The sequence below is a fragment of the Barbatula barbatula genome, assembly GCF_947034865.1.
Source record: "Barbatula barbatula genome assembly, chromosome: 15".
NCBI lineage: Eukaryota > Metazoa > Chordata > Actinopteri > Cypriniformes > Nemacheilidae > Barbatula > Barbatula barbatula.
Window position 1 is genome coordinate 7,824,025 of NC_136778.1, and position 19,860 is coordinate 7,843,884.

General features: G+C 37.7%; 3 protein-coding genes across 4 annotated transcripts in view; 1 reads left to right on the forward strand and 2 right to left on the reverse strand.

Moving 5' to 3' along the window:
• The first annotated feature begins 1,544 nt into the window (after positions 1-1,544).
• Positions 1,545-9,945, forward strand: hpcal1 (hippocalcin-like 1). Its single transcript, XM_079473999.1, has 4 exons — positions 1,545-1,874; positions 6,847-7,291; positions 8,158-8,263; positions 8,531-9,945. The coding sequence occupies exons 2-4, from the start codon at positions 6,914-6,916 to the stop codon at positions 8,626-8,628; spliced, it is 582 nt and encodes a 193-aa protein (XP_079330125.1). The 5' UTR covers positions 1,545-1,874; positions 6,847-6,913; the 3' UTR covers positions 8,629-9,945.
• On the reverse strand, positions 9,504-14,457 carry pdia6 (protein disulfide isomerase family A, member 6). Its single transcript, XM_079473998.1, has 13 exons — positions 14,275-14,457; positions 13,636-13,780; positions 13,226-13,283; positions 12,910-13,036; positions 12,639-12,745; positions 12,425-12,555; positions 12,226-12,340; positions 11,787-11,927; positions 11,465-11,549; positions 11,223-11,295; positions 10,958-11,116; positions 10,700-10,796; positions 9,504-10,630 (listed from the first exon to the last, which is right to left on the reverse strand). The coding sequence occupies exons 1-13, from the start codon at positions 14,288-14,290 to the stop codon at positions 10,559-10,561; spliced, it is 1,326 nt and encodes a 441-aa protein (XP_079330124.1). The 5' UTR covers positions 14,291-14,457; the 3' UTR covers positions 9,504-10,558.
• A 1,108-nt stretch (positions 14,458-15,565) lies between these two features.
• The window catches only part of otofa (otoferlin a), a 53,006-nt gene continuing 48,711 nt past the window's right edge, over positions 15,566-19,860 (reverse strand). Inside the window, exons 44-46 of one of the 2 annotated variants that reach the window (XM_079474171.1) lie at positions 19,435-19,613; positions 19,146-19,246; positions 15,566-18,318 (exon numbers count right to left, since the gene is read on the reverse strand). In XM_079474171.1, coding sequence (XP_079330297.1) covers positions 18,138-18,318; positions 19,146-19,246; positions 19,435-19,613 — 461 coding nt within the window. In that variant the 3' untranslated portion in view covers positions 15,566-18,137. The remainder of the gene's footprint in view (positions 18,319-19,145; positions 19,247-19,434; positions 19,614-19,860) is intronic. The other variant, XM_079474170.1, reaches the window with a different exon arrangement.

Below are 19,860 nucleotides of genomic sequence, written 5' to 3' on the forward strand. Positions count from 1 at the left end.
TGTGTACTGTTTGTTTTAAAGTTCATATAAATCAGGTCGTGGATGAAATATATAAAAGGCAAGAATAAATGTAATCATGTCGAACTGAGTTGAATAAAAGGTTAATTAAAAAAGTACATTTAACTACATTAACTACTTTGAAAGTGATACAAATATTTTGAAGCTTGTATACTTGGCAGTTGAATGATAAAAAATCCAACTTTTTTACCACTTATTCTAGAATTTCGATTAGATTTTACATTTTCATTCACTGGAACTTTATGTGCTTTATAAAATTTTTACACTTGGTTCGTCAACAAGAATCATTTGTAAAAGCGGGATGTGTTATTCATAAATACAAATATTATGTTAATAGTTTAAATAAGTATTGATTGCTTCATAGCTGTTTTATGCAACTGGTCATTTAAGGCCAATTTTAAAAACAGAACAAAGATAAGAAATAGTCCTTATAATTGTGTCCTTATATGTATTATCCAAATAGGTTTCAGGAAATGTGTTTTAAATGATCAGCATATAAAAATATATGGCCACTATATACAGAAATATACAGAAAACATATTGCAATTTCACAATCCTGTAGGCTTCTTGTGGAATCAAAACTGCCTGTTTTACTGCCCCCATGTGGAAATGTTAAGAATATTTTCCATCATGGTTTCCATTTCAAGTTCAAAGACTCGATGCTTTTCCAGACATTTCTTACGTCAAACGCATCCCATCAGCAAACATGTAACTTTTTTACTTTATTGCGAGTTCCTCCTGCAGCTGTTCTATGACTGCGAAAAAGTGATGTCATTTTGGAATCGCCAGGACCTGTTTTATGCTCAATGTTTATTTGAAGGAGTATGTTAGCGAAAATAGACCATCAGGTAAAATTCAAAGGTTAAAGTCATTATCAGATCACTGGATTTTACCTTAAACACTTCAACATCAGTAGCCTATGTATGATTTAACTATTTGACTTGACAAATGTTTTTCCGACAACCATTAATCTACCTCGAGGTTGGAAACATTATTACCTATTTCAGACTAAGGTTATGTTAATCTCTAAAACACTTGTTATATTTTGAATGGGGTATCCATATGTGCACACGCCTACCCACTTAAGTTAATGATGTCATCACGACAACTTTCCATTTACAGTTACTGTAAACCAACACACGATAACACAGATGCCAAACATGTGCATCGACACTTTAGGCAAAGTAGGCCAAGTAAGTACTTCTTTTCTATCGACAAAACTACGTCCAAAAAAACGAAAATAATCTACCGAGTATAAACACTTACAAACAGTTCTTGAAGTTTCTGCTATACTTGTGTGTATGGACTGGTCCAAGAAGCTCCGCGGGTGTACGTCTTGACGTAGACGTTGTGTATAAACAGAAATAACTTATTAGCGCAATCTGAAAATTATGTCAGTTTTGTCGACAACTTACATGGGTTCCGAGAAAATTAAATATGCGTTTATAATGCGAATGTTCCCAAATATAATACTGACCGTAAATAGTTTGAGCGTCCCCTAGAGTTTAGCTGTGGACTCGTCCATTGACAACGGAGCAGGGCTCGTGCGGTGTCATGTCTCTCACTCAATGATGAGGTTTCAAGTGCGCCTTTTGGATGTCTTTAAAATATTTTACAATGTTTACTTTTTGTAATCTTTTGTATTAAACCAACAGCTTGACATTTAGAACACAGGATACGTTTTTTTTTCATTTTCTATAGTTTGTAAAAACAAGATTTTTGGGAGGGTTTGTATTTTCCATATAGCGAAAATGTTGAAAGTTTTGTGAGAAGTCTTCTCCTCAAGAACCACACGGATTAACGAAAGTGTACAGCTGTCAAATTGATGAACACATAATCTCTTGTATTTCACAGAGGTAAGTTAAATATATTAAGCATTTTCATTTATTTCGTGTGTTTATCTACGGATGACGTTTTTTCCTGCGCGCGTTGGAAAGACTTTTAACCCTTTATTATTTGCATGAATCATAGCGGTCTGTATCCTGCCCTTATGAGAAGGAATACACATCTGCATAACATACTAATTATTAGACATCCAAACACTAAGATTTACAATCTGCGATGTTTAGCACGATGGTAGTTTAGGTGTGGCAGTTTCGGTTTTTGCAGGTTTGGTGAAAATTATGTCAATTTGCCATGAAATGCTTTGAATGGTTAAAAACAGCATATAATTTACCTTTTAATCCCACTCTTTTGAAGTTATTTAATTTATATACAGACAATCCCTTATATGTACAGTAAAATGTCATAATAATACGTATTAAATATAATTAGTACTTATATAGTTCAAATGTATACTGCTTGTTATAGTTCCCTGAGGTCAGCATCCGTTTTGGTCATTTGACTGTTAGGGAGTCTGGAAATGTATGCCAACAATAGGTTTTTCTTCTACATACTGTATGTTGCCATGTGTAATGTTCTTAATTTCCCTTGAGTTATGATCACCTAGTGGGTCACAGCAGGATCCTCACAACAGGGGTAGGAAGTCGATTTCCCACTTTTCCAATCAAGTCTCTCCATGAAGCCTTGCAATCATCTCTGTGGCAAACCTGGCCCAGCCGACGACAGAACAAACCTGTCAAGAACCCTGAACCTCCTTCATTTCTCTCTCATTCTGGTGTGGATTTCTGGTGAACACAAGCAAAACGTGTTAATGGCTTCAGCGAATCCATCCTCTAAATAGACGATGGGGAATGTATTGGAACACCTTATGACATTATTACATTTAGCAAAAAGCCTTTCCAGGAAAAATGCTCTGAATTCTGAGATGAGGGTACAAGCGGATTGTTTGTTTTCCTGTAATTTTATGGTCCGCTGGAGCAGCAAAGAGACCGGGTTTTCTGTTCTACTGATCCTTTGACAACTGTCAGGGTGCATTCTATTTAGGTTGCATAGGGAATAGAAGGCTTAATGTGACTCACATCAGCACACACACACATACTCAGAGTTAATGGAGCTGATGTTTTATGCATGGTGGGTCAGAGATGAATACTGTACAACTGCCTGTTGAACTGTGGGATGTGTACAAAGACGAAGTGTGTCCCACGCTGTCCAGGCACCGGTTTTCTGGTCCTGAGTGGGAGGACAATGCTTGGCAAGTGACTGTACATGTCTTTGTTAAGAGACAACTTTGACAAAACATGGGTATGTCAGACAATGCATTTTGCTTTTGTTATTTGGAAATAACTATTTCTGGCTTTTCTGAAGCTCAACTGGTATAGCATTGTGATGGCAACAGTGAAGTTGTAAGAAAGAGGTCTAGTCTCCCACAGGCCTGAAGGAAACGTATCATGTGAATGTGGAATGTGGTGGCAAGGCCTAACCCTAAACTTAAAGTTTGCCAGACTGGCAGGGTTGATGTCAGAGTTGGAAATAGGGGCTACTCCACTAAGAGAATGAAGGTAAATACATTTTTTTTAACTACAGGCAACCGGGAGGGAAATTGGAAACTAGGACATGTGTGCAAGTCATAGTCCTTAGAAGCAAGAGCTGCGACTTAAAGTGACACAATATGCCATTTCAACACATGGTTGAGACGGAACGGACAAGGGTTAGACATACAGTAAGACAAACATGCATTTACACTAAAAAGAGATGTAAATATAAGTTTGTCTAGACATTCAGATAAAAAATAAAACAACATCAACAAAAGAAGCTTTAGATATTTATAAAAAACATCACAACTGTACAGTTTAGTGTAGAGGCTTTCCAAACATTGATCCTTATTTCCAGACATACTTTCATCCTAAAGTGTTGATAAGAAAATCTATAGTTTTCCCTGGTGATTTCAAAGTGTGTGCGTGTCATTTATATAAAGACAGCAGTTGTGGAACTTGTACACTTGTAAAGCATTGCAGTTTGTGATCGAGAAGCAGAGAATGCTTCTAAATCATGAGGTATACAGTAATACACCATCTGCTCTCCACCCACAATCCATCCAAGTAGATGCGTCTCACGCTTAGACGGCCTGCTCTGATTACATTTTTGAGAAGGGCTTTTCAAGCATTTTGAAAAATTGGGTTCATGTTCAACTTTTTGCTTCTCTCATTATGTCTTTCATTTTGGTTCCTCTTCACAGGGAACATTTGGGCCTGAATCTCAGCTCAATATATGGGCCCCCTGTGATTCAGATCAAGGGTTGTAGGGACCCCTCTTGTTTCATAATTGTTCCATTTGACGAAGAACATGAATTTTTTTATCCTTCAGAATGGAATGTTCTGGGTTTCTTGTGACCCGGTCTGAGAGAAAAGGGGGAGGGAGCAGAAAGCTACGCCCATGTTTATGAGTGTCTGTCTGTTGCCAGACCAGTAGCCTTCAACCATGTGACTCCAGCCATAGGAGGAGCCACCCTTATGACAGTAATGGCAAATTGGCAGACTGTGTAAAGTGGTTTTTGAAGAGGTGGCCATGATGACATGTCTAAAAATGTTTATGTAATGGGGATTGAAAGAGGTAATTTTGTAGCTTCTTTAAAATTGATGTTTTAACTGATAATGTTTTTACGTTCTCACATATAAATGCTGGTGCACAGCAACTGTGGTAGCACTAAAATTTAGTGTTTTTAGGTCATTCAACAGTTTTGTTATTGGATGCAGTAAAAAAGAAAGCAGAAGGCATTTACAAGAGGGCTGGTTTGTAACCGTGATTACCTGTGATCTTGCATCCAGGAGACTGAACTAAAACAGGGAAGAGGAGAGTTTTTAGATACACAGAACAGAATGAAAATCCTACATAAATGTCTTCATACTGTGTGTGTCGTTCTGCAATGATCTGAAAAGCTATGTCTTATGAAACAAAACTATATGGAAATATATTGAAAATATGATTCAATATATTAAATTAAACTCTGGGCCATTTTTGAGATTTCCGCCTGAATTTGGCATACCCAATTTTAAATGCACACCATATCCACATACAGTGGTGTAAATACAAAATGTTGGTATCATATTCCAGGAAACCCATCCAAATTTCATAAAACAGTGCTGACAGTGATAATCATTATTGTAAGTTTAAGTCATATGATAAAGTCTTTTTTTAAAGTGTGTTTTTAAAGTTTTCTCTGAGCCCGAGGGGCCCAAGAACCTGCAGACAATTGTTCATGAAACCAACAGGTCTGGATTTTTTTCTCTACCATATGGTAGTTAATTATTATTCTAAAGCAACTCAAGTGTCCTTTTTTTCTTAATATCCGGCGGAATTTTAAACAGACCCTTAATGCTGTGTTCACACCAAACGCAAAGAATCACGTTCCTTGCTCTTTATTACTCGCAGGAGAACATATGAAACGGGGAGTGTCTTCGAAATTTTCATCGTTGCAAAGCAGCTTTAAATACATTATAATAAATAAATAATAATATAATATAAAAGTTTAAGGGTCTGAGAGCCTAAAATTACAACATACCAGAACAATTTGCATTAATACCAAAACGTGCAGAAAGAATATATTTGTTAAAATATGTTAACGTGCATGTGTGTTGTTAAATTAAAGTTGTTTATATTTATGGATGAAACTAAATCAGCAGTCTCCCAGTGAGTAGCGTTGGCAAGGAACCAAAACTCCACTATAGAATTATATGTGTATAAGAGTGGAGACCCTTGGTAGGGGCCAGACTCAACCAGGAGAGCCAGTTCTCCTCTGGCATATTAAAATAGCACTACTGCAACTACAGAGAGAATAATTATTGTAAGCTGTGAGATTCATCGGAAATAGTTTGCGGGGCTGGTTAGTAAAAAGAGGAAAGAACTAGTGAGGATAGAAAAAAATAGATATTTAGGTCTGTCCAATATTATTCTGGTTCTGGATGCCTGTAGGTTGTGGCTGTAGTTGTCATCAGGTGAATTACCCATCATCACAAGCGTCTGGCTGGACTTTGTATGTAATGTACTCGCGAAAACCATTTTGTTTGGTATGAACACAACATTAAAATATAAAACAGGAATACGTTATATTTTTCAGTATATGAAAAGCAGCAGTTCTTTATGTATCATACAATATATTGTAATACTTTAACAATATATTTACTATGTATTAATCTCTATAATGTATATTAAATGATTGACAGTTAATATAAAGGTAGATATGGGTAGTATTTTCTTTGTGTAAGGGTGGCAAAATAAGCTTACACTTCACACGCAAGTATGAAATACAGTACAAAACTTAGTAAAATAATGTTAAGAACAGGAACAATTTGGAAGAAAGGGACCTACTGAGAATTGAATGCAGAGACTGTGATAGAAAGAAACAGAGGTAAAGAGAGAGTGCATATGGCCATGTAACACACTTACGTAACCTATCATTAAATTTCACTGTCCCTGCCACCTCACCTTTTATATGGTCTTTATATGATTTGTTTAAATAGAACTGTAGGCGCCTCACTCTCTTCCCCCTCTTAACGCTGTGAGCATAGGCTCACGTACAGTAAAAGACACCAACTGTTCCAAATTACCCACACACATGCTAAAAACACACATCTCTCTGTCATCTCCCTGGTAACCCAAGCTGTCTTGATTGTTTTGAAGGTTGTGTAGTGACAGTTACGCACTCACATTAGCGTCACCGAATCCTTCCCCAAATGCTGGATGCTTCCCATTTAACCCCATCTCCTCCCCCATGGTGAAGTAGTCAATAAATTCCCACCTTAACAAGGTATTAAACAGTTTCCATGGATACCAGGATCCACTCCTTCTGTTTAGAAGGGTTACACATTTTCCTTTATTCCGAAACCTACATCTCACAGAGGAAACATGAATCTCTTTTTGTCTCCCGTGTAGAAGGTATAAAAGGCTAATTTAGGTGTAAAAATATCTTATTTCTTTGTGCTTGTGTAGAGTGCTAACAGGACTGTAGCCGAGCAGAGACGAGGATCTGGGAAAAAGTCTGTGAGAGAGTTTCATCATGGGTAAACAGAACAGCAAGCTGCGTCCTGAAGTTCTCAACGACCTACGAGAGAACACAGAGTTCACAGACCATGAACTCCAGGAGTGGTACCGCGGTTTTCTCAAGGACTGTCCCTCCGGTCACCTAACAGTTGAGGAGTTCAAGAAAATCTATGCCAATTTCTTTCCATATGGTGATGCTTCGAAGTTTGCAGAGCATGTATTCCGTACCTTTGATACTAACGGCGACGCCACCATTGACTTCCGGGAGTTCATTATTGCGCTGAGCGTGACCTCGCGTGGAGGTCTAGAACAGAAGCTTCGATGGGCCTTTAGCATGTATGATTTGGACGGCAACGGATATATCAGTCGGGCTGAAATGTTGGAGATTGTACAGGTGAGTCCCAGGCATCCTTTTACAATGCATCCTAACCAGACACATCTTAGTAAAATCAAGCATTTTCTTGCAAAAATGTTGAACGGGTTTTCAGAAACAAAATTTAAATGACAAAAAGATTTGTGGCCGGTCAGGACACGGTGTCATGCAGCCAGATGCTGTGCTGAATAATTGAATGCTGATGCATATGCTATACTGTGTATGTTCGGACAGGCTTAAAGACAAACAAGTACTTTAATTTCTCATTACCAGCCTTTTTAAGTTGAATTCTGCGTGACGATCCATTTTTTTAAAGCAGCTTGTTCCATACCAATATTGGCTCAGTCTAATGTTTGGTGATACAGACCGCTTGACTAAACAGATCTCCTCAATCAAGTGTTCCACGGGCCATATGGTCTTGCCACAAATGATGGCCAAACACAAAGGCTTTGTTCACTACTTCAAAGGAACTGTTGACTCTCAATGTTAATAAAATAGATGGCTCTTTTACACCAACAAAGGGAAGTCATGTCATAAAACAATATGTGAATATGCCAAAGTAAGGGTCTTGTGAACATTTGCATTGATTGCCTTTATTTGACTTGGAAAATGTGACAACAACAATAGCGGCATTGTGAAGTGTTGTGTGAGGTTAGAAGTCAGTTTTGACTTCTAATAGCTTTATAATAAAGAAATGTCTCATGACAAAGGGGACATTATAATTCAGCTCCATGTAATCACAGCATGCTGCGGTCGCAACTTTGACTGATTTTTATAAAACAGTTAAACAGACAATGTAAAGTATGTTAAAGAAACCCCTCTTGATCGTGAAATTGTTTTCTTACAATTACCATATGTTTTGATACACTGTTAAACTAATCTTATAGGCAATTTATAAAATGGTGTCATCGGTGATGAAGATGCCCGAGGATGAGTCGACTCCAGAGAAACGCACAGACAAGATTTTCCGCCAGATGGATACGGACAATGATGGTAAGCCTTCCTCCTGAAGCCTGTCTCCCACTCATTGCTAATATTTATATAACTAAAAGTTTAATACAAACCATACATAGAAACTAATGACTTACAGATCCAACCAATAGACTTCTTTCAGAATGCAGATTTGGTTTCGGTAAAGAACTCGTTGCCATTTAAATTGTGATGATTGTTGCAAAATATTTTATGAAAATATAAAATGTCTAAAATAAAATGATACTAATGGAAATGGTTTAAATAACCTCTTTTTGTCTTACTTTGTAGGCAGACTCTCTCTTGAGGAATTTATCAAAGGTGCCAAGAGCGACCCTTCTATCGTCAGACTGCTGCAGTCTGACCAAAGCACATCTCGACAGTTATAAATACAGGTGTTAAAAGCAGCGGACAGGCAACCACTTGTGCTCACTGAAAACACAGAAACGTTAGAAAGGTTAGTTACCGTCGCTATCAGTGGTGAACTACTATACACTTTATATGTTCAAGGGTAGTTAACCGTTGAACCGTCAGTATTCCAGCCTATGTCAGTGGATTAGCATTTATTGGTGAGTTGTATAAAATGTCTGTGATTTGTTTGGATTTCAAGGGACGACCAACAAAAAACTATTTTCAACTGTTTGCATTCCAATCAAAGATGGTAAATAGACAGTAACATCTGCAAATCCCCAGAATGTAATTTTGGCCGAAACGTGAAGTGCAGTTTGTAAATATTCTAAAGCTTTTCATTCCCTTCAAACCTTAATCCAAAAACACTTCAATACACATTGCCTGGTCATGTCCTGCACATACCGGTGATCATAGTGAGTTTACTAGGCGTCCTATGTCCAGATGTTGACCATATGTTTTGTGCTATGATGGTGTATCTAAATTCGGAGCTGTGTTTTTGCTCTGCCAATCATGATGTCTGCTTAGTACTTTTTTGACGTGTATGTTGCAAAGCTAGCGCACTATTGGCAGTGCTTTTCTCAGGAGTTAAGAAAATGATTCAGACTGTCCAATATAATCACAGCCCATTAAACTATTTTCCTGCCTTGTAACACTTGGAATCCTGGTTGGCTTTAACCTTTAGGCAGAAAATGGGCAGCAGCCATCAGGCTACTACGGCAGTTCAGTCATTAATATTTTAACACTGTTGTCCATTTAGACATATTGGGTGGATTGGATGACAAGACAGGTGGTTAGTTTCCCCTCATCCTTTCTCCAGTCCAGTGTCAAAACACAACACAGATGCTGTTGGATAAGAGCCTCCATGGAATGTAAACACTTTTATTTTTTTAGTTTTTACAGGTTCTGTTTATAGAAAGAAGCAACATCTCAAAATGTTCTTGTGGGGGTATGCTCTTAATTTGCTATTAGGCATGTGTGGTATTTCTGCGCTTCAATCACAAGCCTTCTTTACCATTTCTTTTGTATAGTAACTTGACAGTTAAAGTGAAATGCCAAAATAAATATTTGTACTGGATATAAGATTTATAGGTAATTCCTATTTTGTAATGTCCATTGTGCTGTAAGCAATGATGGTTGAAAATAACACAATCTTTACTGCAGCTAAGAATGGGATGTCTAGCCATATTTTGTGAAGCCAAAGCACTGGTGCAAATCTAAATGTTGCATTCTTACAAATGATCAGTGTACTTATCTGTATGAATAAATAAATCATGACTGGTGTAATAAACTCTTCCAAAGACTTCCAGTATTATTTAGGTTTTATTTTATTTTTTTAACAAAAACATTTTTCTGTTTTTCAAAACAAAGCCGTGTAAGAAAAATCTACACAATGTCCACATTACACCATGCCCTGCGAATCTGACGAATGGGCAAACTGGGATACACGTTGGCTGACAGTGTTCTCAGTAACAGGTCTAAAAACAAAGGAGTTACAGCAGAAGGGTAACGAATAAAAAGAACAGCTTTAGGCATCTGGAAACTTACATTCAATTAGATGTCTTTTCAGAAAGATACTGAAATAATTTAAGTTATGCATTAAGATTTAAAATATATTGTTAACAGAATTGAGAGACATTGGAAACCAGTATACTGCCAGTAACATCACATTTAACCTTACTAATGTGCTAAGGCGGCGTGAGGCTTCGACAAGACAACGCATAATGTAAATATGAACAAAGCCTCATTTTTAAGGGGAGATGTTTTTAAAAAGCTGTTTTGTTTTATTTGTAGCTTTTCTAAAGTCCTATTGATTTGTGTGTCCCATTCATCCCCTCATCCATGGGAGAGAAGACATGGGCATAATTTGGGTCTAGAGCAGTTTAGACCAGGCCCTTCAGAATAAAGAGCTCAAAACTCATCCTTGCCCACATCATCATTCCAATCCACATCACTCAGGTCAATGTCATCCTCCACAGGCAGCTGAAGAAAGGGAAAAATTGGTTTAAAAAAACACAGAAACACCCTCTACATCCTTTTTGCTTTACTCACCTCTCCATCTTTGCCATCCCATGGCTCTACAGTGTTGATCTTAGGCAAAGCCCCGCCTCCTACTGTAGAAGTTGAACCACGGCCAACAGAAAGTTCCCTGGAAAATTAAAGACCTTCATAGATTAACAACATTAAACAGACTGACAGTGAGAAGGTTCATTATAAACACAATCTCAAATTTACTGTGTGTTAACAGAAAGTGTTAACCCGTTTCCCAATAATATAAACGATATAATATAAAGCTCAGCACTCAACTACCTGAGAAATTCATGGATGCCCGTCTCACTGAATGAACCTCTGAGCAGAGCGAACTTCATCTTGCGAGCATTAATGGCTGCCATCGCAGGATAACCAAATCCTCCAATCCCAAGAGAGGCCTCCAGCTCCATCTGTGCCCCCGCTTCGGTCCACAACCAACTGCAGAGAGAGAGAGAAAGAGAGTGAGTGATACGCATGCATGTGTTCCACTCTATCATAAAACATTGTAACAAGCACTGAGCTAGAAGATGCTATGAAGACTGACCCCCACATCTTCTTCTTGTTTTTCTCAGCCATTTTCTTCATAACCTCCAGGTAACCGTTTCTTCCAGATGCACCTGTAAATATAAGAATATACCCTTAAATTACTTTTATACACACAAATAGACAAAACAGATATTTGTTTAGGATTTGTTAAAAACAAAAAACAGATGTGAGTGCAGTTTATGGAGTACAATCAGCTGAAAATGAGTGAAGGAAAATCATCAAGTTGCCGTTTTATCATACCTGTGTCTAGAATGTGTGGCACCACAGATATAATACACAGCTGGTAATCCTCACAAGTCTTCTTCAATACATCTTCATTAAGAATCTATTGGAAAGAAATTGACTTATAATTAATATATAAATCCAGTTAACTGTACAAATCAACCTAAACTGGATTTGAAACACCTGTTATTTGATACAGATTATTAACAAAGACTAATGGTTATACCACATTCCTGAAAGAGCAAAAGTTCTTACGAGTTCCTCTTGTATGTACGCTGGAAACGCAAAGCGCTCACAACGGAAAAAACATGAGTTTTAAATGGCGAAAAACTAAAAATACCTCCTGAAGCTTTGGGGCAGGTATGTTGTCAGAGTAGAGGTCCATAGCACGAGCAACAATGTCGGATCGGGTACGTCCTCCCTGAAAGTCCTCCGGCTCCTCCCCTTTACGAAAGACCTTGATGGTTGGAAATCCTCTAATCTGAAAGCCAAGGTAAAAAAAACACAGTGAGTCTGTATGAACTCACTGGAATGACTCCAAAGAATATAAGAATTTTCACAGACAGGCATTTATTCAGCCGTAATGGTAATACTCACACATCAAAGTTATGAATGGCGCAAGCAAATGTCCATTCTCCAAAATGCACATTACTTCATTTTATCTCATTTAAATCTGTTTAACTTACTGGGATGTGTAATTAAACTACATTTGCAGGGTAAACACAGGCATATCATTTTTTTATTGACATTCAAATGTAAGTGCTGATATTGAAACCTACCCCATAGCGGCTTGCCAAGCCCTGGTGAACAGTAGCATCCACAGCACCCAGTTTGACTTTACCCTTGGTCTGTTCGTTGACTTCTGTAGCAGCTGCTGCCCACTCAGGCTCAAGACTGGAAATATTGAGGAAAAAGTCAACACGGCACAAAAAAATCCATCAAGATGAAAAAGATTAACATATAAAGGAAATGACTTACTTTTTACAGTGTCCACACCAGGGAGCAAAGAACTCCACCAACCAAACATCATCACTGTCCAGCACAGTGCGGTCAAAGTTATCATCAGTCAACTCCACCACATCTTTCTTATTGCCAGCTCCTCCTCCACTCTGAGAACAGCATTACCAAATAATAGTATTAAACACAGTAAAAATACACCAAAAAATAAAACCGTGATGTCACGCATAAATACCTGTCTGCCGTGGTCTGAGCCACCTGTCTTCCCTCCAAGTCTGTCTTTAACTAAGGCGCGGATAGAATTCAGAGCTGAATCTACAATGGCCTGACTGGTACGCCCACCTAGGACAGAGCAAGAACAAACTTTGCTTACCATCCACTAAGGAAAAGCAATTTGGCAACAGCCTTTTAATATAGATATAAGTTAAAGTTAGTAGGAAGTTAGATAGGATAATTTTTGTGTGTGCCTATTAAAAAGGAAATGTAATGAAAATGCAGTACTGAACCTTGGTATTCCTCAGGTTTTTGTTTGTTTGCTCCGAAGACCTTAATAGTTGGGAAGCCTCGGACACCATACTGACCCCCTAGAGAGTTGTGCTGGTCTGAGTCTACAGCACCCACCTTCACGATGCCCTGTGCCATAACAGAACCAATATTAGCAATATATTATCAAAACAATAGCCATTTAAATATTGTAGTTCAAATTTAGACTCAAGATCCAATTTATAAGTGAAGATGGACAGGGTGCATAATGCATCAATAAAAAAACAGAACATATAATAACTGAAATGTACAATTTTAACATAAAAATTCTGAATTTACCTTTAAAGCAGTGGCTGCCTTCTTCCACTCAGGTACTAAGTTCTTGCAGTGGCCACACCTAATGAGACAAAACCAAAAAAATGTCAGGTATTACATATAAACATCTACACATCAACTATGAAATGAACAGTGCCGTCAAGTCAACAGGTGCTTACGAGTGTATAAAGCAGCACAGCAACCAAACAAATGAGATGTAAATCATGCAAATTTAATTATTATAGTTGAGGACTGTAACAGCTTTTGGTGTACACATGAAAAAATGTATGGTCAATTCACAGCCAACACTGCCACACTTACTGTTTTGATAATTTACCGTCAGTGACTCGCCATCAGTTTTTTTAATCAAATGCAACTACACACCTCAAATCCTGTATAGGTAACATAGGACCCACAACACTTCTCAAACTTACCATGGGGCATAAAACTCAACGAGCCAAAGGCTGTCGCTCTGCAAGACCTCCCTATTAAAATTGGATGGGTTGAGTTCTATCACATCATCACTGGCAGAGTACAGACCATGTACTGAGAGTACAGTCAAAGAACACGCCAACACACCTGAGGAACCAGAACAGGTAAAGAAACGATCATTTTGCATCATAGATGGAATGTGGCACGTGACTCCTTTCTCGTTTAAAAAGAACCAGCGGTTCAGTGTTTTGGAAAACAAATCTCTAAAGTCACACGAATTATTGCAACAAACAGAAGTTTTTAACACCAGATCATAATCACATACATTAAGAATAAAGTCAAGTCTATACAGTAGATTGTAAATATATGCTTTATTCACTTCAGTTGCATAGACTCGATGAATCTACTACCATTTCAATATTCACAATTCCTATTTCTCTCTTCACACTTGCATGTCATACAAGTTGTCTAGACTACAATATTTAACGCAAAACTACACTTTACACCGTTAGCTGATTTAAAGGACAGCTTTCCCTTCGGTATAATAACACGTATCCTCCCATCTGGAATAATGCATGTTAGGCTCTCTACAGTTTACATTTCGCAAACAGATTTATGTCTTTAATGTCACAATAACTCACCTAAAAGCGCTCGCATACTTTCTCTTTGTATTTATTAAATATGTTGGAGAAGTCTTCAGGCTATACACACTCTTGCTCCACACAGACACAACTGCTGGACGCGCATCACAGCCGCCGGTCTCCAACCAGCAGCGCAGAAACAGAACACCCTCGTACCGTGGCCCGCTCTGATTGGCGGATCTCTACCCGGAGACAAATTCAGCCAATAGAACATCGACGTGTAGTTCTGCGTCTCGGCGGCGTACGGTGGCCGGGAGGTAGCAAAACTCGCTTGTGAAAAGTGACAGTCCTAAATAGGTGGTAAGTTTAAAATAAGATACAATGACAACACATTATTAAGACAAATGCGTACACTATAGAGACACATTTTTGAATACTAGATATTTTACATATGACTAAGTTAGCAGTTAGCATAATAAAGTCAAATCAAGATTTCAATAAGTTGAGAAATTTCCCAACACCTTTGATCAACTTGATATCATAAACAAAGGTATTACAGGTTAAAATATTTGAATACAGATTTTATTGCCAAGAAACACGAAAATGTATTGCGTTTATACACATGACTTATTCAGTTTTTATCTGATACAATTAATATCAATAGTCCATATCCTGATATCAGGTAATTAGCCTGAAATGTTGAAGATCTTTTGGACAACAGCAGAGGGTACAGAAAAGAACAGGAGGCCCAAAAAGATAAGACAGGTAATGCTGAGCAGGGTCACCACTACCCCCAATTTAAATTGCTGCCAACACATGATGCAGGTCACCCGTACTGGACTCAACAGCCACGACAGGTTGGTGGTTGGACGACTGTAGTATGAAAAAGGGCAGGGTTAAACAAATGCATCACACACAAGCTATTTAAATAGGCACAGACTGTACCATGGACTTCTATTGTTCTTTAAAGATAATTATCATTACTGCAGCCAGACCCAAGCCACACTCTAAATATATTTTAATATAAAAAACACTGTTTAGATTATGTATATACCAATTTAATCAAGAGAATAATTTATTTATTCTACAGAACACAATATAATGTTGGTAACCAAACAATCCCCCCTTACTTAAATGCTATGGACACAAAACCACATTTCCCAAAATATCTTCTTTTATGTTCCAAAGAAGAAAGTCATAAACAAGCTCTGCGCTTCATGAAGGTGAATAAATGATTACAGAATCTTATTTTTGGGTAAACTATCCCTGCATTACATTTCATAATTTGTTTCCAAACAATTAAGTATACACAGGCCTGCATAAACACACAATTGTTCAATGTTTTGTATTTCAACCAGTTTTATTTGTTTTATTCCGACAAAAATAAATACATCAATATTGCACACATACAAGAATGAAAAATACACCCTTATAAACAGGCTTAAATCAGTGCAAAGAAGTCCATTGTTAAATTTACTATTAATTCAAGAGAACAACAATAAATATCAAGCTAACTAAATGTAAATGTACACAGCAAGCAAAATAAACTAACAGTAGGGAACATAGAAATGAATGAAGTTATTTAACTCTAAATGTCAAATAAAACAGAGTTTTCTAATTCATCTCTATATGTTTCTCTAAATGTGTGGTTTCCAACTCCTGTTATTGAAGGACCCCAAAAACAAATTTAGTTTTGTCCCTAAAACATGTCTAATTCAAACATTACCTTTGAACTTATCTTAGTACATAGAGTATTTTGTGGACAGTAGACCGGAAATAGGTGTTTCACAAAAGGCAGATATGTAAAATATATACTGTTAAGGGTCCACTACGAACAGGGTTGGAAGCCTCTCTTCTAAATGAGTAAACAACATTATTCTTGAATTCATAGTGCAAACTGCAAGGCCAAGGGTAATCAAATGACATACATCATGTGACCCTGGATCACAAAACCTTTGTCTTGTGAATGCGCACAATAGACTGACAAGACAGAGGCGAATATATATCGATTTAAGTTATTATTTTGTATTGTTTTTCGCACATAAAACATTCTCGTTGCTTAAAAAAAATTGAATTGACCCACTATGAGCGGATGGACCAATTTTAATGGTGTCTTAAGTACTTTTCTGGACCATGACAACAACTATAACCATCATGTCTTTGAGGAGGCCTTGAAATCTCTCGGATGTCATCTAAAATATCTTTATTTATCCAGGAGATCTTAAAACATGTTGAACATCAAAAACAACCATTTTGATTTTGGGATGTTTTTCTTTTAGTAGCACTGGAACAATTGTAGTAATAGCCAAAAATACATTGTATAGGACAAAATTATTTTTCTTTCATGCCAAGAATCATTTGGATATTAAGTAAAGATCATGTTCCATGAAGATATTTAGTACATTTCCGACCGTAAATATATAAAACCTTTTTTTCACTTGCTGCTCGTTCTTTGAGAATTACCCACTCAAGTTTGGTATCTATGTAAAGCTTAGAATTTCAGCTTTCGGGTTCATCTACTCTCCACAGCATCATTACAGCGGTAGGCCAAAAGAGAGCATTAAAACAAAGCTGCATTTTCATAGCAACAGCCTGCTACATCGCCTCTGATTAACAACTTACTTCCAAGGGCATTTTCTCATTTTCCAGAGTTTTTAAATAGTTATATCTCAACCAAATATTGTCCTATCCTAATAAACCCTATATCAATAGAAAGCTTAGTTATTCAGCTTTCAGATTTAAAAATCTCAATTTAAAAATATTTACCCTTTAGACTGGTTTTGTTATCCAGGGTCACATATGAGGATTGCAACCTTATCATAGTGTTATTCAAAATGAAGCAACTATAGTAAGTTGTAGACATGCTTATTGTGCTTTTAGCAGCAATACATACAGTATTTTCTAGACAATTAGTCTAGACAATGACGAAACGATCCAAGAATCGGATGCAATGTAGTAAATGTTAACATGAACACTCGTATTCACAGTCCAGTTTATTTAACAATTCTGTACCAAAAATAGACACTGCAGTGCTACTTTTCTTTTCTTTTCTAATTGAAATGGACAAGACATGCAGTTCATAAAAAGATGTTATGTTTAGAGAGCAGCTGTGTGAATGAAAAACTCTGGAGGTAAATGAAAAATGCAAGCACTATAAAATGTTAGAAGGTAGAAACTAATTTTACAAGTGAGCCACTTTAGAGAGACAGGGCATCACTAAAACAAACCTTCTACCACATCTTTAGGCCCCCAGCAGCTTCTTAACCAGATAGCCTGGCATGCTGTATAGGAACAGGCCGACCATGATCAGCAGCAGCAGAGCCAAGACGATCTTGATGATGAGCCACTTGTAGCGGTTGCATATCAGATATCGTATGGCCTTTAGCGGACTTAGAAACCAAAGGAAGGTGGTGTCAGGACGGCTGTGATGGTGGACGTGTGAGGGGGTGGCAGGTAAGAGGCAGTGAGTTGAAAAGTGAAAGCATAAATGATGGAGAAAGAAGTAAATGTTAGTGGTTTCAAATGCACATTACTCAATAGCCACTTACATCATTTATGCATTTGGCAGACGCTTTTATCCAAAGGGAACATCAGGGAAAAGATAGTTTCGACAAACACAGTAGCAAATGGACTGTAGACTGAAGAATAAATTCATATTGCAAATCTTTGCCTAAATAAACGATCAGTATATGTTTGCACTAAGACTAAAAATGGGTATGAATGCAAAAAAGAATGACAAAATGGAAAGGCTGTTGTGGAAAAGGCAACAATTACCCATGATCTCTCAAGTCCAGCGACTGGGCCTTTAGCAAAAAGACACAAACTGTGACAGACAACACTTTGAAATGTGCTTAAAGGTCGCTCAGAGTGACAGAAAACAGAGGAAACAGACGCAGTGAGGATGGGCTACCAGTGATCTTTCTTCATGCCCCTAGCAGTTTCTTGACCAGATATCCAGGAACAGAGTAGAGGAAGAGACCAACAAGGAGGAGGAGGAGCAGCAGGGCCAGAGCCTTCAGGATCAGCCAACGGTACTTGTGCCAAATGAAGTATCGTATGGACCTCAGAGGGTTTATTAACCACATAAGGCTGGTGTCCGGACGACTTTATCCAAAACAGGAATGGGATTGAAATGAAGGAAATGAACAGGAATGCGTAGACAGTCACATGGAGAAAGGGTGTGAAAGAGGAGAGTTGGAGTATTAAAAAGAGACATTAACAGCCTCAGAGGGGCGTTCTGCAATGAAGAACACTTGACTTAAACACAGTTTATGTTTCAGTGGTTGTGCTCTACCTGTAATTCATTGTGAAACACCTTTAAAGGGGTCATATGGCGCGAATACATATTTTTCTGTGTCTTTGGTGTGTTATAAGTTGCCCATGCATGTATTATATATATTATAAAACTGCAAAAAATATTGCCGGAACAAAAGATGCATTCCATCTAAAACTGAATGCTCACCTAGACCTGCCTGAACGGTTCGTGGTATGATTCGACTAAGACCGCTCAAATGTATACGCAGGTAAGGTGGACATACATGTCAGTACAATTGCTTTGGAACCCGACGTTACATGTCCGTCACACGCTTGCAGTATTCGAACAATCACTACGTACTGGTTAACTGGCGAGAGAGAGGCGGGGCAAAGAGGAGATACTATCATGCACGGTATGTGGAAAATACAGTCTTTTTTTCACATTGCATTACATCCAAAACAAACAATTATATTCGTTTTAGCTGTGTCATATGACCCCTTTAAAACAATAAATCCTTTCTACAGCACATCCTCAATACCACTGAAAGTTGATAGTATATACTGTATATACGGTCTACTCTAATGGAAGAGAGACTGATATATGTGACATTCGAGACATTAAAGTGCTCCTTGTGTGCTACAGTAAGTGTGGGTAAACATGCGGCTAAATGTCTTACTTTGGTTTCTCTAATGGCTCAGGCTCTTTGCGCCCAAGGCCAACTGGACTTTTCTCTGCTTCCTCTGCTGTCAGTAGATGGAGCTCTGCTTCCACTTTTCCCTGTGAAAAGGATATGGTTGGGTTCGGTTGTTATTGGAGTAAACGCATGCTATTATTTCGGCACATATACCACATACTGACAAAGAATCAGATGGTAGTAAATAACCATTTCATAATCTGTTTTGTTCAACATTATCACATCTTATGTTTAGATGTAAATTTTCAATTTTCAATGTCATTTGACTTACAGTGAGCTCAAATTCATCATTCTCATCCCGGGCCACAAAGGGCCACCAGCCCTTCACTCTCTTCTGTTTGAAGATGGAGAGGGATGGTAGTTCTTGCTCTTTTAGAACCATGTCGAGAGAGCATTGCTTTGCTGTTTTTGCGCCACGGGGAAACTTATTTAAATCCAACTCAATTGCTCCTGCAGAAATTAACAGAAAGCATGAAAAATGTGTTTTGTTCAGAATGCAACACACCAAGTGAGTTAATTGAGAAATAATGACACTTCCTTGAACTACTCACTGTTGAAATTTATCTCTGTACATGCAAGTAAATTCTACTATCAATAACCAGTGTCTGTATTGTCGCATACAATGGCTCATACAGTATGTGGGAGGAAGCAGAATAACTGGGAGTTGTGTTTTGAATTGTCACAATTGAATGATCTT

Coding starts and splice junctions, on each gene's coding strand:
- hpcal1 (XM_079473999.1), top strand. CDS start 6,914: ATGGGTAAACAGAACAGCAAGCTGCGTCCTGAAGTTCTCAACGACCTA. Junction 7,292..8,157: donor AAATGTTGGAGATTGTACAG/GTGAGTCCCAGG, acceptor CTAATCTTATAG/GCAATTTATAAAATGGTGTC. Junction 8,264..8,530: donor GATGGATACGGACAATGATG/GTAAGCCTTCCT, acceptor CTTACTTTGTAG/GCAGACTCTCTCTTGAGGAA.
- pdia6 (XM_079473998.1), bottom strand. Junction 12,341..12,424: donor TGGTGTGGACACTGTAAAAA/GTAAGTCATTTC, acceptor CAATATTTCCAG/TCTTGAGCCTGAGTGGGCAG. Junction 10,631..10,699: donor GGGATGGCAAAGATGGAGAG/GTGAGTAAAGCA, acceptor CCCTTTCTTCAG/CTGCCTGTGGAGGATGACAT.